Source organism: Physeter macrocephalus, chromosome 18, assembly GCF_002837175.3.
Source record: "Physeter macrocephalus isolate SW-GA chromosome 18, ASM283717v5, whole genome shotgun sequence".
NCBI classification, from domain to species: domain Eukaryota; kingdom Metazoa; phylum Chordata; class Mammalia; order Artiodactyla; family Physeteridae; genus Physeter; species Physeter macrocephalus.
In genome coordinates, this window is record NC_041231.1 from 92,302,410 (window position 1) to 92,317,448 (window position 15,039).

The 15,039-nt window shown below is 36.0% G+C and overlaps 1 protein-coding gene across 10 annotated transcripts in view; it reads right to left on the reverse strand.

The window, feature by feature from the left end:
• The window catches only part of CDKAL1 (CDK5 regulatory subunit associated protein 1 like 1), a 678,378-nt gene that overhangs the window by 376,180 nt on the left and 287,159 nt on the right, over positions 1-15,039 (reverse strand). For all 10 annotated transcript variants that reach the window (XM_024121827.3, XM_024121823.3, XM_028479372.2 and 7 more), the window contains one exon: positions 5,832-5,935. In XM_024121827.3, coding sequence (XP_023977595.1) covers positions 5,832-5,935 — 104 coding nt within the window. The remainder of the gene's footprint in view (positions 1-5,831; positions 5,936-15,039) is intronic.

A 15,039-nucleotide genomic window follows, 5' to 3' on the forward strand; every position in this document is an offset into this window, starting at 1 on the left:
CATGCCGCGGAGCGGCTGGGCCCGTGAGCCATGGCCGCTGAGCCTGCGCGTCCGGAGCCTGTGCTCCGCAACGGGAGAGGCCAACAACAGTGAGAGGCATACCGCAAAAAAAAAAAAAAAAAAGTTATAGTTTAATATTATATTGGGGGATTTGTAAGAATCAACAGAAGAAAAGACAACGTAGAAACTAGATCTTAAAATTCTACACACTGCCAGCTAAAGGCATTTCTATTATATTTGTCAATGTCTCTTAGAAAAGGATATAAGAAAATAATTCTTCTTAGTGTTTACAGCCTAGAAACATGTAGATTTCTCATTATAAACTATATCCTTGGGACTTCACTGGTGGCGCAGTGGTTAAGAATCTGCCTGCCAATGGAGGTAGGAGACACAGGTTCGATCCCTGGTACAAGAAGATCCCACTTGCTGTGGAGCAACTAAGCCCATGCACCAAAACTACTGAGACTGTGCTCCAGAGCCCGCAAGTCACAACCACAGAGTCCGCGCACCACAGCTACTGAAGCCCACGTGCCCTAGAAGCCCGCCCGCCGCAACAACTGGAGCCACCGCGATGAGAAGCGCGTGTGCAGCAACAAAGAACCAACAGAGCCATAAATAAATAAATAAAATTTAAAAAACATATCCTTCCTTTTATACATTCATACAAATTATATAAATCACCCTATCTCCTTATTCTTTGGGACAGCCAAGATTCACCAGTTGGTATAATTATCTTCCCTCTTGAAACATAACACAGCATTTCATACACCCTTTATTTTCATGGTCTATTTACATACAATCATTTAATGTAAGCTGCCTAGAATCCCTTTTTGGAAGTTGACAATGTATAACAAATATGTACAGTAACATTATTAATCCTATAGAAGAAATAGATTTCTCAATTTGAACACAGCACAAATAAAAAGATAAAGGAATAAAAGACATTTAAATAACTGCCATATAAATTAATAGGATACAATTACTGGTCTCTTCTTAAGCTTAGATGAAAATCAATATACAGTACTCATTGCTAAAGGTGATAAGTCAAATGCAACTTCATGTAAACCATACAGCTCAACAATCTGAAGTTTATACACCAGAAAATCAAATATTGCTCATATCCTTTCCTATCTAAAAGGGCAGGAAGCAATGTTTTCCAGCTGCACTGCATAATTAATCTCATACACAATAGACAGTATCTTTGCAAGTCTTGAAATAAAACAGAATTCATTTCATAAAATTCCAACATTAATCTTGAAATCACTAAGCATCAAGAAATTTTCTCCTTGCCCTGAATATTTCATCTTAATTTATTTACCTTTCCATAACTGGTTTATGCCACTTATCTTGTGGGGGACGTTCAGATTTATGAGGGAGAAAAAAAGTAGCAACACTGAAATGAGATCTAGAAAAGCACATGAGAGCTATAAAAACAGCTCATCCATCATCTCCACATTTTGATTCCAGAGACAGCAGTGAAAGGTGTTGTTTCCACACCACTCACCCAGCACACTTAAAAAGGTTTGCTCCATCACTTATACAACTGAAACTGATTGATTAGTTGCTAGAGAAAAATCAATACAAATATCCTAGAAAATGCTAGCTTGTAAATTCATTCTGGCCCCAACAAAGTATAGGTCATTGCTTGACATGTTTTTCTAGATGTCTAAAATGCAACCATGTTAAACCCCAGCCCCCAAAGACTAGGAATTTTTAAAACCTAAAGTTTGGCATAGGTGAGGAAGTGAGGGGAGAGGTTTCCCAATGGTCTGTTAGAACAATGTAATGATACCCAGAAATTAACCTGGTAAATATTACACTCATATGCAGAACTGCCCACAAAAATGATACACACACTGAGAAGGTAAAAATAGTCAATGAAAATGTCAAGAGGCTAGGATAAATCAAAGAAAAAGAAAAAAAAAAAAAGCTAGGAAACCAATGAAATATAAACTATATTTTTTTTATAAAAGGTAATCTAAAGTTTCCATTCAAAAATATAAACAATTTTATTTAATGATATCCATTCAAAAGTTAATGAGCTCCCTTTCTCATTCCTGGCAGCTGAATGTATAGTCAGTATATTTTTAGTACTTTAGGAAACCATTTTATATTCAGAATGATTTCATGATTATTTCAGAATCTCTTGTGAATGCTCCCTTGCCTATGGGTTAGCCCTAGTCTCTTCACTCATTACACTTCTAAGAAATAAATGTTTATGAATATAAAATGTTTCATAAATATGCTACTCAGAAAGAAATTGTGATCTTATTGTATAGTCTGTCACGTGACTGGCAACCGGGATTGTAATCCCTATTCTACAATTGGTGTAGAGTTTTTTTTTAAATCACTTTGTATTTGTGACACACAGTCATTTAAAACTTCAAGAAAAAGAAAGAAAGGAAATGCAATTTTCAGCTGGGAAATTTAACTTGCACTGACAGGACGGCTTTAAACATAGCACTAAAATTTACTGACAGCATATTTAGACTTTTCATCTTAGAGTAAATTTTCAAAGAATCATAATGTTTATTATTGATTATAGGACAATTTAATAATGGTATAATGTAGAATTTAAGAGGCTCTGACCTCCCCAAATGTTCCTAATACCTGAATTACTAAAGAACGAATTACACACAAGTCACAGAAATAAGAAAAACGGGTTATTTCTTCTATTACATTTAACTTCACAACTATTCTTCGCTATTTTATTTATTTACTTATTTATTTTTAAACATTTTTGGCCGTGCTGCGCGGCATGCGAGACCTTAGTTCCTCGACCAGGGATCAAACCTGCGCCCGCTGCAGTGGAAGCACAGAGTCTTAACCACTACACCACCAAGGAAGTCCCTTCTTTCCAATTTTAAAACTCAAACATAGGAATCCTATAAGACCATTATGATCCCAATGTCTTCTGAAGAAAAAAAGACAATGCTGCTAACTCAATGTCTTTAAGATGTGAGCTTACAGACTGCTATTTCCTATTGGGAAATTATAAGACCATCCTTAGCATGAATTTGCAATTCTCAAATTAAGAAAAGAAAAGGTAATTGTCATACTAGTGTCTATCTATAGAGACATTTTTCATAAGACATATTTTAGAAGCAAAAGAAAATTTGTCTTTTGATTCTCATCATTAAATGTTCCAATGTTAGATGTTCCAATATTCTCACTCAAAATTAGACTCCTCTTGTTGGATTTATTTTAAATTCCTTCAGTTTAAGTAACATGACTTCTTCATAATAAGGACACAACCAATTACTTCATGTAAGTTATCTCAAATTCAAACAACAAGCAACACTTAATGTCACAGTAATGAGAAACCCATGGCTTGTATATAGGTCAAGTACCTTGGTCAGATCATGTGGCTGGTAAGCAGCAGAGCACTGTTTTGAATTCAATCTCTCCTACGGCAAAGAGCTTCTTAGGACTTAAAATTGCCTAAACACACAGGCTTACCTAGAAAGTTATGACCTCGATATTTTAGTAACAGTTCCACATAGCAATAAAATGAGCCTGCCAGTCTGAAAACTAACCTTCCATTTCAACCCTAATACACAGATAACAAGACAACAGAAAAATTTTACACCTACGACTGGGCATACACCCAGAGAAAACCATAATTCAAAAAGACACATGCACCCCAATGTTCATTACAACACTATTTACAATAGCCAGGTCATGGAAGCAACCTAAATGCCCATCAACAGACGAATGGATAAAGAAGATGTGGTAGTACATATATACAATGGAATATTACTCAGCCATAAAAAGGAATGAAACTGGGTCATTTGTAGAGACGTGGATGGACCTAGAGACTGTCACACAGAGTGAAATAAGTCAGAAAGAGAAAAACAAATATCATATATTAATGCATATATGTGGAATCTAGAAAAATGGTACAGATGAACCGGTTTGCAGGGCAGAAATAGAGACACAGATGTAGAGAACAAACATACGGACACCAAGGGGGGAAAGTGGCGGAGGCAGGTGGTGGTGGGATGAATTGGGAGATTGGGATTGACATATACACACTAATATGTATGAAATAGATAACTAATAAGAACCTGCTGTATAAAAAATAAAATTCAAAAAAAAAAAAGAAAAAGAAAAACTTTACATTGCAAACATTCCTTGGTTGGGAATAACCAAGCACATACGTATCTACTGATGATGATGAAAGTAATATTAAATAAACCTCTTCTAATACTTTCTCTATAAATAGCCACTAAGTCACTGCTAACCTCTGATATATTCTTTGAATCACTCACCTTAACCAGCAAAGTCACTTGTATTTGTAATTTGAATACCTTCCAATTTGCAGAGTTAGGTGGATAGATCATATAATTTTAATATCTCCATTATCCAACAGATATATGGAAAAACAAACACTAAGCAAGAATGCCAGCAAAGGGATCATTTTCAAATAAAGTAGGTTTCTGTGCAAATTCATGCCCTTTCTGAAAAATCCTTAAAGTAGCCATGTTGCAGAAAAGACAACCATCCAGACTTTTCCTTAGACAATTACCTGGCTCTGAAAGCGAACAACTGCAAGAGTCAGTGAGTTTCCATTTATTTCTTTCAATACAAGCTGAATGTGAACAGAGGAGGGGACTGCGCTAAGAATATAAAGGTAGAAAAAAAATTGTTGAGACGTGCGTGTTAGATTAATCAAGGGTGTTTTTCTCTCTGCTATAAAGAGCACTTCAGGGCTTCCCTGGTGGCACAGTGGTTGAGAGTCCGCCTGCCGATGCGGGGGATACGGGTTCGTGCCCCGGTCCGGGAAGATCCCACATGCCGCGGAGCGGCTGGGCCCGTGAGCCACGGCCGCTGAGCCTGCGCGTCCGGCGCCTGTGCTCCGCAACGGGAGAGGCCGCAGCAGTGAGAGGCCCGTGTGCCGCAAAAAAAAAAAAAAAAGAGCATTTCAAATTCACGTTGATAAAAGCTTTAGACTGAATAAGTTTGTTTGGAACTCATACATTCTGAGATTCAGGATGTGAAGGTACTGAAAGTAGCACTCCAAGTTACTTGCTAAAAGGAACCGTACTTTGCCAATAACTATTAACCCACAAGATTATGAGACAACAGATTATCTCATGTTGGTTATAAAAACACATCAATGATATATACACATATTATAAGCCAAGACAAAAGGGGCAATTTATGGTTATGTGTCAACACAACTGTGACTCAACACAACCGAGACTCGTGTTACAGGTAAGTCTTACTATATGCTGAGAGATACCTAGGCAATCACATTTTCCAGCAAGTGACGATTCAAAAGTAGCTGGCCACCCACACAAAAACTGTTCTCATCAGGACTCTCTACCAGTACCAATATTTACTGCCCCACAGCAGTCCTGCAGATGAGGAGGGTTATCTCTACTGGCTCATAGTAAAACCTACCTTCTCTTTCCAAAACTCCTGGCAACCCTTATTAGCTCTATTTTCTGAATGTACCAAAAATTACCAAAGAAAGAGGGAGAAAACTTGAGTATTTCACTCAGTCCACAAAAGTCTTATTAACACACAACAGAAGGTCATGGCTTTCATTTTTATTTTTTTGTCTCTTCCATGGAATATAAAGACAGGTGATAAATTTCAAAATACGTCACCTACCTTAGAGTCATAAGAAAACAGAAGAGTGGTGAAAGGGGAGTTATGTAAATATTATAACCTGAATCTGGTAACATCGTCTATTAGATAAGCTGAAATATTTGTAAACTCTTCAGAAAGCTAAAGAAGCATGTATCTAAAGTGAAGTGTTACTTAGAAGACTATTACAATTTATTAAAAAGACTATAATCACACAGAATTCTAGAAACTCTTACCTTGAAAAGACTGTTTGGCTCTATCTACTAACTCATCAACTGGATAACTGGCCAAATTTCCTCTGGCGTGTTTGGTTTTGCAGTAGGTACAAGCATTGAGACACCTGTTCAAATGACAGCAATAAACAAAGTTAAATTTTGAAAGACAGTGCACACTTAACATGGGGAAAAAATTATCCAAAACATACACCAAAGTGCTGTTTTAGTATCATTTGCCAGATTATGTAAGAGATATAAAAAATGAGTATCTACCATGCTTCATATTTATTTTATTTCCACCAGGCACAGAAATCTGCAATTTGCAATTCTGTTAAGTTTCAACTATTCAAGAAAGATTGTACAAATCCCATATTATCTTCAAATGCACATATTAATGTGGAAACAAAAAGGATAAATGCTTACAATGGTTAATCAAAATCAAAAGAAATTAAAGATTCACATTTTTTAAAACCAATGACATTTATTTGGCTATCATAAAAGTAAAATTTGAGTATCACTTACATATACCGCATTATTCATAAATGAAAAAGCTTTTCATTTAACTTTTAACTAATGATTTAAGAAAAAACAGGCAGGGACTTCCTTGGTGGCACAGTGGTTAAGAATCTGCCTGCCAATGCAGGGGACATGGGTTTGATCCTTGGTCCGGAAAGATCCCACATGCCGCAGAGCAACTAAGCCCATGTGCCACAACTACTGAGCCTGTGCTCTGGAGCCCGCGAGCCACAGCTACTGAGCACGCACGCCATAACTACTGAAGACCGCGCACCCTAGAGCCCGCACACTGCAACTACTGAGCCCACGTTCTGCAACTACTGAAGCCCATGCACCTAGAGCCTGTGCTCCGCAATGAAGAGTAGCCCCCGCTTGTTGCAACTAGAGAAAGCCTGCGCACAGCAACAAAGACCCAATGCAGCCAAATAAATAAATAAAATTTTAAAAAAGAATAAATAGGCAGTACAGAATTCTCATAAGAAAGTACACCCTAAGAAATCTTCAGATAATACTTTTAACTCTTTGAAATAAGAAAAAAATATTAAAACATGTCCAATGAATGCTCCTTGGGATTATATTAGTCAAAGTAAAGAAGAATAATGACAACAGTAATTTTAAAAAATCAAAAAATAGGATTAATTCCCAAAATACTTCAGACGTGATACAGAATTGTTTTTTAAAAACTAAAATGTTGTACTTCCCTGGTGGTACAGTGGTTAAGAATCCGCCTGCCAATGCAGGGGACACGGGTTTGAGCCCTGGTCTGGGAAGATCCCACATGCTGCAGAGCAACTAAGCCCGTGCACCAGAACTACTGAGCCTGCGTTCTAGAGCCCACGAGCCACAACTACTGAGCCCGTGTGCCACAACTACTGAAGCCCACATGCCTAGAGCCCGTGCTCTGCAACAAGAGAAGCCACCTCAATGAGAAGCCTGCGCACCACAACAAAGAGTAGCTCCTGCTTGCCGCAACTAGAGAAAGCCCACGTGCAGCAATGAAGACCCAATGCAGCCAGAAATAAATAAATTAATTAATGTTTAAAAAAACTAAAAAGTTTGTTCTACTCTCATAATTTAAAAATATAGTTTAAATAAATTTTCTTATTATAAAATTAAAGAAAAACAATTACACATAATAAAATATTCCTATGCCAGAAAAATAAGGCTCAACAACATTGAACAAAACAAAGAATAACATTTCTTCAATGATTCAATTGCTACAATAAATAGCAAGATTTCAAAAGACCATCATTATACAAATGCTTTAAAATTTCAAACAGAGGAAAATTGAACTTTTAATAATTATAACTGGCCAATGTGTAATTTTGTTAATATATGACTTTAAAATACATATAAATCATTGAACTCAGGAGGCAACAATGTAATGCTTAATTTCCAGTTATTTTTGCACGGAGCTCTTAAGTAAAACAACACACACATTTTGATTTTTAACTGACCACTTGTTCTTAAACAGCTAACATTCCTTTCTTCCTAAGCCATTTACACACACACACACACACACACACACACACAAATTGTGGCCTCTCTCTTATGAATAGAGGTTCTAGCCTCCCAATTGTTATATGTCTTCTCTTTTCAATTTCCATCTGTTCCATAACAAGGGCAAAAAGAAAACTGGTTATTTTTGGCTTCTCCTTGGGAGAGTAACTCACTTTTGTTTAGCCCTGATTGAGCACCAGGCATTTTGCTAGATGTTTTACATACATTATCTCATTTAACTCTTCTAGAGTTGATGTTACTATCTCCATCTTACAGACGAAGAATCTGCTACCAAAAAGTCAGATAATACAGCTCATTCCACAGAAAAACAAAGGAGCATAAGATACTGTATACTATGAACAACTACACCCAACTAACTGAACAACCTAGAGTAAATAAACTAGAAATGTACAACCCACCAAGACTAAATCATGATCCCATTTACAACAGCAAAAACAATAAAATACCCAGGAATTACTTTAACCAAGAAGGTGAAAGATCTGTACAATGAGAAGTTTAAGACATTGATGAAAGAAAAAAAAAAAAAAAATCACCAAAGCTGGAGGCATCACAGTTCCTGATTTCAAACTATAATACAGAGCTATAGTAATCAAAACAGTAGGTGCTGGTGTAAAAACAGGCAAATAGACCAACATAAAAGAATTGAGAGCCCAGGAATAAACTCATGCATATACAGTCAACTAACATTTGACAAAGGAGCCAAGAATACTCAATGGAGAAAAGATAGTCTATTCAACAAATAGTGCTGGGAAAATTGGATATTCATATGCAAAAGAATGAAACTATCACTAACTTATACAATTGACAAGAATTAATTCAAAATGGATTAAAGACAAATGTTAAGTCCAGAAACCATAGAACTCCTAGAAGAAAACACAGGGAAACAGCTACTTGACATTGTTCTTGGCAATGATTTTTTTGGATATGACACCTAAAGCACAAGTAACAGAAGCAAAAACAAGTGAGTTGGACTGTACCAAACTAAAAAGCTTCTGCACAGCAAAGGAAACAATCAACAAAATGAAAAGGCAACCAACAGAATGGGAGAAAATATTTGCAAACCATATATCTGATTCATAATAAATTCATAATAATATATGATTATTACTCTACAATAAGGGATTCATAATACCTGGTAAGGGGTTAATATCCAAAATATATTTTTAAAAACTCATACACCTCAATAATAAATAATAATAATCCAATTTTAAGACATCCAAATAATATGGATGGACATTTCTCCAAAGAAAATATTCAAATGGCCAACAGGTACAAGAAAAGATACTCAACATCACTAACCATCAAGGAAATGCAAATCAATACCACAGTATCACCTCACACTTGATAGAAAGGCTATTATCAAAAAGATAAGAGTTAACAACAGCTGGCAAGGATGCAGACAAATAGGAACCCTTGCGCACTATTGGTGGGAATGTAAATTGGTACTGCCACCATGAAAAACAGTATAGAGGTTCCTCAAAAAATTAAAAATAGAACTATTATATGATCCAGCAATTCCATTTCTGGGTTTATCTCCAAAGGAGATGAAATCACTATCTCAAAGAGGTATCTGCAACCTCATTTTCATTGCAGCATTATCTACAATAGCCAAACATGGAAACAACCCAACTGTTCTTCAACAAATGAATGGATGAAGAAAATGTGATACGGTTAAACAATGGGATGCTATTCAGCTATTAAAGAGAAGGAGAACCTGCCATTTGCAACAACATGGATGGATCTTGAGGGCATTATGCTAAGTGCAATAAGTGAGTAAGTGAAAGAAAAATACTGTATGATCTCAATTATATGTGGAATCTAAAATAAACAAACAAAACAGAAAAAAAACCAACTTCATAGAAACTAAGAAAATATTGTTGATCACCAGAGGGTGGGATTTGTGGGAGGTGGGGAAAAAGGGTGAAGGTGGTCTAAAGTTATAAGCTTCTAGTTATAAAATAAATAAATTCTGGGGGTGTAATGTACAGCACGTTGACTGTAGTTATCAATTCTGTATCGTATATCTCAACAGCGTTAAGAAAATAGAACTTAAAAGTTCTCATTACAAGAAAAAATCTGTAATTATGTAAAACGAGGGATGTTAACTAAAACTGTTGTAAACGTTTCACAATATACACATATATCAAATAATTGTGTTGTGCATCTTAAACTTACACAATGTTATATGGCAATTATATCAGTAAAACCGTGGGGGAAAAATCAGATAAGTAGCTTGTTTGAGACATGTAACAGCTAAAATTCAAATATAAGCCTGCCAAGTTTCAAATTCCCTCCTGTTTCCATACCAAGCTGCCTCCCCAGAATAAATATCTATCAAATATCCTAGCTATAGACAAATGCAGATAAGACATAATAGTAAGATAGGCAATCATCTGACATGATATAAAGTAATACAACACATATATCCAAAGATATGGCTGGTACTCATCATCCTGTGTACGGAACTGTTTGTTCAAAACCTGTTTCTCTCCTTTATTCTTTGGAAATCTAAGGCTAGGCTTCTTGTCCATCCACTGGCCCAAACTAGTTATTTCACCGTTGTTGTTTACAAGTTTTGTTTTTCATCCAACTGCTGCTCTGTGGCAGAATATGTCACCTTGTTTGTCTTGCCATGGTTTTTAAATTCTACTGCTCAGGTCCTCCAAGCTGATTCCTCTCTCTGTCCTTCTCCTCAGTGGCTTCATGATGGGCTCGATGCAAAAGACCCCTTATTCATTCACCTGGGATCCCCCCTCATGACTGGCATTCACTCAAGTTGAATCAGCACCGTTCTGAGGAATCTGCTCTCTCTACCCTCGATACTACTTATTCCCAATGGAGAGCTCCATAAATTAAGTGGACAATCTCGATAAAAGCTAATACTATTCCTAACTTGGGCTATTGCTTAAAAATAACTTTCTTAAGGGACACTAGCCTAGAGAAGGGGAAGGAAAACAGAAGGGAAACATGTATTTTAAATATTTATAACATAAATCAATGCATATCAAACACTTAGAATACTGCTGGCACCTAGTAAGTGATCAGTAACTTTAATGCAACTGTTCTAAACAATTCTGTAAGGAATTAATTATGCACTATCATGTTCCAGGGGTACCTAACTTTATGGAACAGATGTGTTGCTGATAGGTCGACTTAAATCAACTGTGGAAACCAAATCATGTTTTCCTACTGGCTCACTTAATAAAGGTGGAAATGTATTACCCCCCATGGAAAATCACTCATGAAAATGTACTAAAACATTTAAATAAAACAAGGTGATATTTGGAAACATTTATAATAATCAAAATAAGCCAGTAAGTATAAATAGTACATTAAGAATTCAAAATATTCTTCACTAAATTGCTCCCTTGGGGTTAATTAGAGTTGTTGATGTGATATACTTTTGAAGTTCTAAACTCTTTATTGTGTAAGATGGGTTCATCCTTATCTGCAATTACCAAAGTAATACTTCATATTATTTCAATAAAGTGAAAATTTCTATAGAGAGTATTTCTATAAGCATGTTATAACAGCACTAATCAAGCATTAAATCTGCTATGTCTTACATTTAAAAAGGAGAGATATTATAATACACAGAAAAAACACCCAATACAAAATCAGAAAAGAAAGAATGAGCTTTTTGATGCTATTTGGTTTAAAAACAATCTTCTCAAACACCAGGAATTATGAGGACCAATCACTTCGACATGACAAGCCTCCAACAAAATAAAAGGATTCATCACAGAAAACTTTAGTAGTTTCAGTTATCTGTAAACAATTAAATCATTGTCTAAGAGTAAGAACACTGAGCCAGTTTCTTTAACCGTCACAAAACAAAAGATCTTTGAGGGTTGACTGTTGAAAGCCAAAACCAAAAAGAGATGGCTGTTGAACTGCAAGGAAGAGGCAAACTCCTGAACAGACATAGCCCGCTGTGACCGAAGGATAAAAGTAGCACACCCTACCTACTCATTTTTGTACAGGTTGTTATATGGCCACAGGCCAAGAAATAACTAAAAACCTCAAAAGCAGAGACAGACTGGGCATTTAATTTAGCAGTATAACTCAAGTCTTAAAAAGCATCTGTGGTAGAATATTTTTAAATTACAGAAACTAAATATGTGAAATAACAATAAATTTTCACAATTAAAATTAAAAATTAAAATATTTTAAAGGGTTCAAATGCACAACATGCCAATTTGATACCAAAACCACATAAAGCAAAGAAAAATTAAAAGTTTTAATACATTAGGCTTTTTCTTCTAAAGAGCATCTTTAGATATCAGAAGTTTGGGAATAATTTAAAAAGCAGAGTTGTACTTTTAAAATTTCACCCACACTAATATCACTTTTTTTAAGGCGAAAAAAAGCTTACGTGACTCAGGATTCTGCTTCTCTCTGCTTAGGGGTCAAAGATAATTTTAAATATGCAGAAACTATTGTTTTAACAATAACATTAACCCTTCAAACTAACATTCTGTGCCACTCACATAATTTAATCCTTATTTATTTTTAAACAGTTGACAGAGCATTATCTTTCTCAAAGCTTCAAACTTTACAAAATAAGCCCTTCATAGAGCAAAACCTTGGAAAAATCATATTGTGGCCTTCCATATGGAAGCCTCGTGAAGCAAAGAAAAAACAAAAACTCAAGAAATAAAAGGTTCACACACTGTAAGCTGTGCCAGACTTGATTGTTAAATATAGCCTATTGTGAGCCCTCATCATGGTTTTTAAAGTATTTTAAAGTATTTCCAGGAAAATTACAAACTTTTTGATCTTTTAAATAAATACAAGAGATACTCTTAGCAAAATCTGATTGGATCTTCAAATGATAATTCCTATTTGCCAAGATCAAAATCCTGAACAAGTAAAGGAAAAATAACACACCTGAAAAACTAGCAGAATATATCCTAAATTCTTTAAGCTTCCTGTGGCCAGGACTCCTCCAATATAACAAATCTCTCCACCCGAGTTACTGCCTCGATCTCCAATCTCAATCTCCTACTCCAAAAATTCATTCTAATAATTACCACCTCTGTCTTTAACTGTAATTGTGCCCTTTGTGGAGTTCCTTTTCATCTGGGGGGGGGGAGGTGGGGAGAGGGGGGTCAGAGGTAGGTCTGGGAACCCAGCTGCTAACCCTTCTATTTGTACAAAATTCAAAAACAATTGCAGCTATATTTTTTCCTTATCCTACCCCCATTAGCTGCTGTGCTACATCCTTTGTTTCAAAAACTTGTGCCAACATATTTAAACTCTGTACCTTTATTTCTCATTCCCTTTACCTGAAAGAGATATCCTTATCATCATCACCCATCAATCTCTATAAAAATCATCAGAAGCTTTAAAATCATTTGGGGTATGGGAGGTGCTAATAAGAGTAAAAGATGGTTGCTGAATGCTGCCAGACACTCAGCCACACATTTATATTGTTTCATTTATCCTCACAACAATCTTGATCTAAGTATCATTATCCTTAATTTTCATACAGGAAAGTGAAGCCGAAAGGGATTTAAAAACTTGCCCAAAGTTGCATAGATGGCCAAGTGAAAGATGCAATCAATCTTATCTGAAATTCTTTTATCACTGATTGTACTCTACTTCTCTTAAGATACAATAACTTACTCTAGGTAAGAATATGTGATTGTTGGGAAGGATTATGGGAAGATGGCACAGGGGGAAGCTCCAGGAATCTGTCTCCCCACCTAGACAACAATTGCACTGGCAGAATCTGTCTAGTGTAACTATTTTGGAACTCTGGAGGCTAGCAACTTCCAAGGGAAGATTTGAATGGTAAATTGCCCAACAACAATGAAATAAACACAGGACACTTTCCAGGACAGACCATATGTCAGACCACAAATTAAGACTCCAAACACTTTATTATTTTTTTTAAGATTTTTTTTTTGATGTGGACCATTTTTTTAAAGTCTTTATTCAGTATGTTACAATATTGCTTCTGTGTTATGGTTTTTTGGCCACAAGGCACGTGGGATCTTAGCTCCCTGACCAGGGATTGGACCCGCACCCCCTGTGTTGGAAGGCAAAGTCTTAACCACTGGACTACCAGGGAAGTCCCCCAAATATTTTAAAAGATAGATATCATACAAAGTTTCTTCTCTGACCACAGAGAATGAAGTCAGAAATAAGTAACAAAAAGAAGAGGGAAAATTCACAAAATTGTGGAAATTAAGCAACACGCTTTTAAATAACCTATGAATCAGAAAAGAAATCACAAAAGAAATTAGAAAATACTTAGAGATGAACAAAACCAAACACCACACACCAAAACTTCTGGGAGGCAGATAAAGGAGTTCTATGGGGAAATTTCATAGCTAGCTATAAACACTTAAATTAAAAAAGAAAGATCTCATATCAATACCCAACTTTACAATGTAAGTATACAGAAAAAGAAGAAGAAACTAAAATCAAAGCTAGCAGAAGGAAGGAAATGAAGATTTGAGAAAAGATAAAATAGAGAATAGAAAAACAAAAGAGAAAATCAACAAAACTGAAAGTTGATTCTTCAAAAAGATCAATAAAATTGACAATCCTTTAGCTGGATGGACTAAGACAAAAAGAGGAGACTCTAGTATAACCAGAAATGAAAGTGGGACATTACTACTCATTCTATAGAAATAAAAAGGATTATAAGGGAGTGACATGAACAACTGTACACCAACAAATTGTATTACCTAGTTGATAAGAACAAATTCCTGGAAACAAAAAAACTACCCAGACTAGACCATGAAGAAATAGAAAATCTGAATATATCTGTAACTAGTACAGAGCTTGAAACAGTAATCAAAAATCTCCCAACAAATAAAAGCTCTGAACCTGATTACTTCACTGGTGAATTCTGTCAAACATTTAGAGAAGAACTAATACCAATCCCTCTCAAACTTTTCCAAAAACTGAACAGAAGGGAACATATTTGAACTCATTCTCTGAGAGCAAAATTACCTTGATACTCAAGCCATACAAAGACACCGAAAGAAAACAAAACCACAGACCAATATCCCTTATGAATATCAATGCAAAAATCCTCAACAAAAAAGATGCTAGCGGCTTCCCTGGTGGCGCAGTGGTTGCGCGTCCGCCTGCCGATGCAGGGGAACCGGGTTCGCGCCCCGGTCCGGGAGGATCCCACATGCCGCGGAGCGGCTGGGCCCGTGAGCCATGGCCGCTG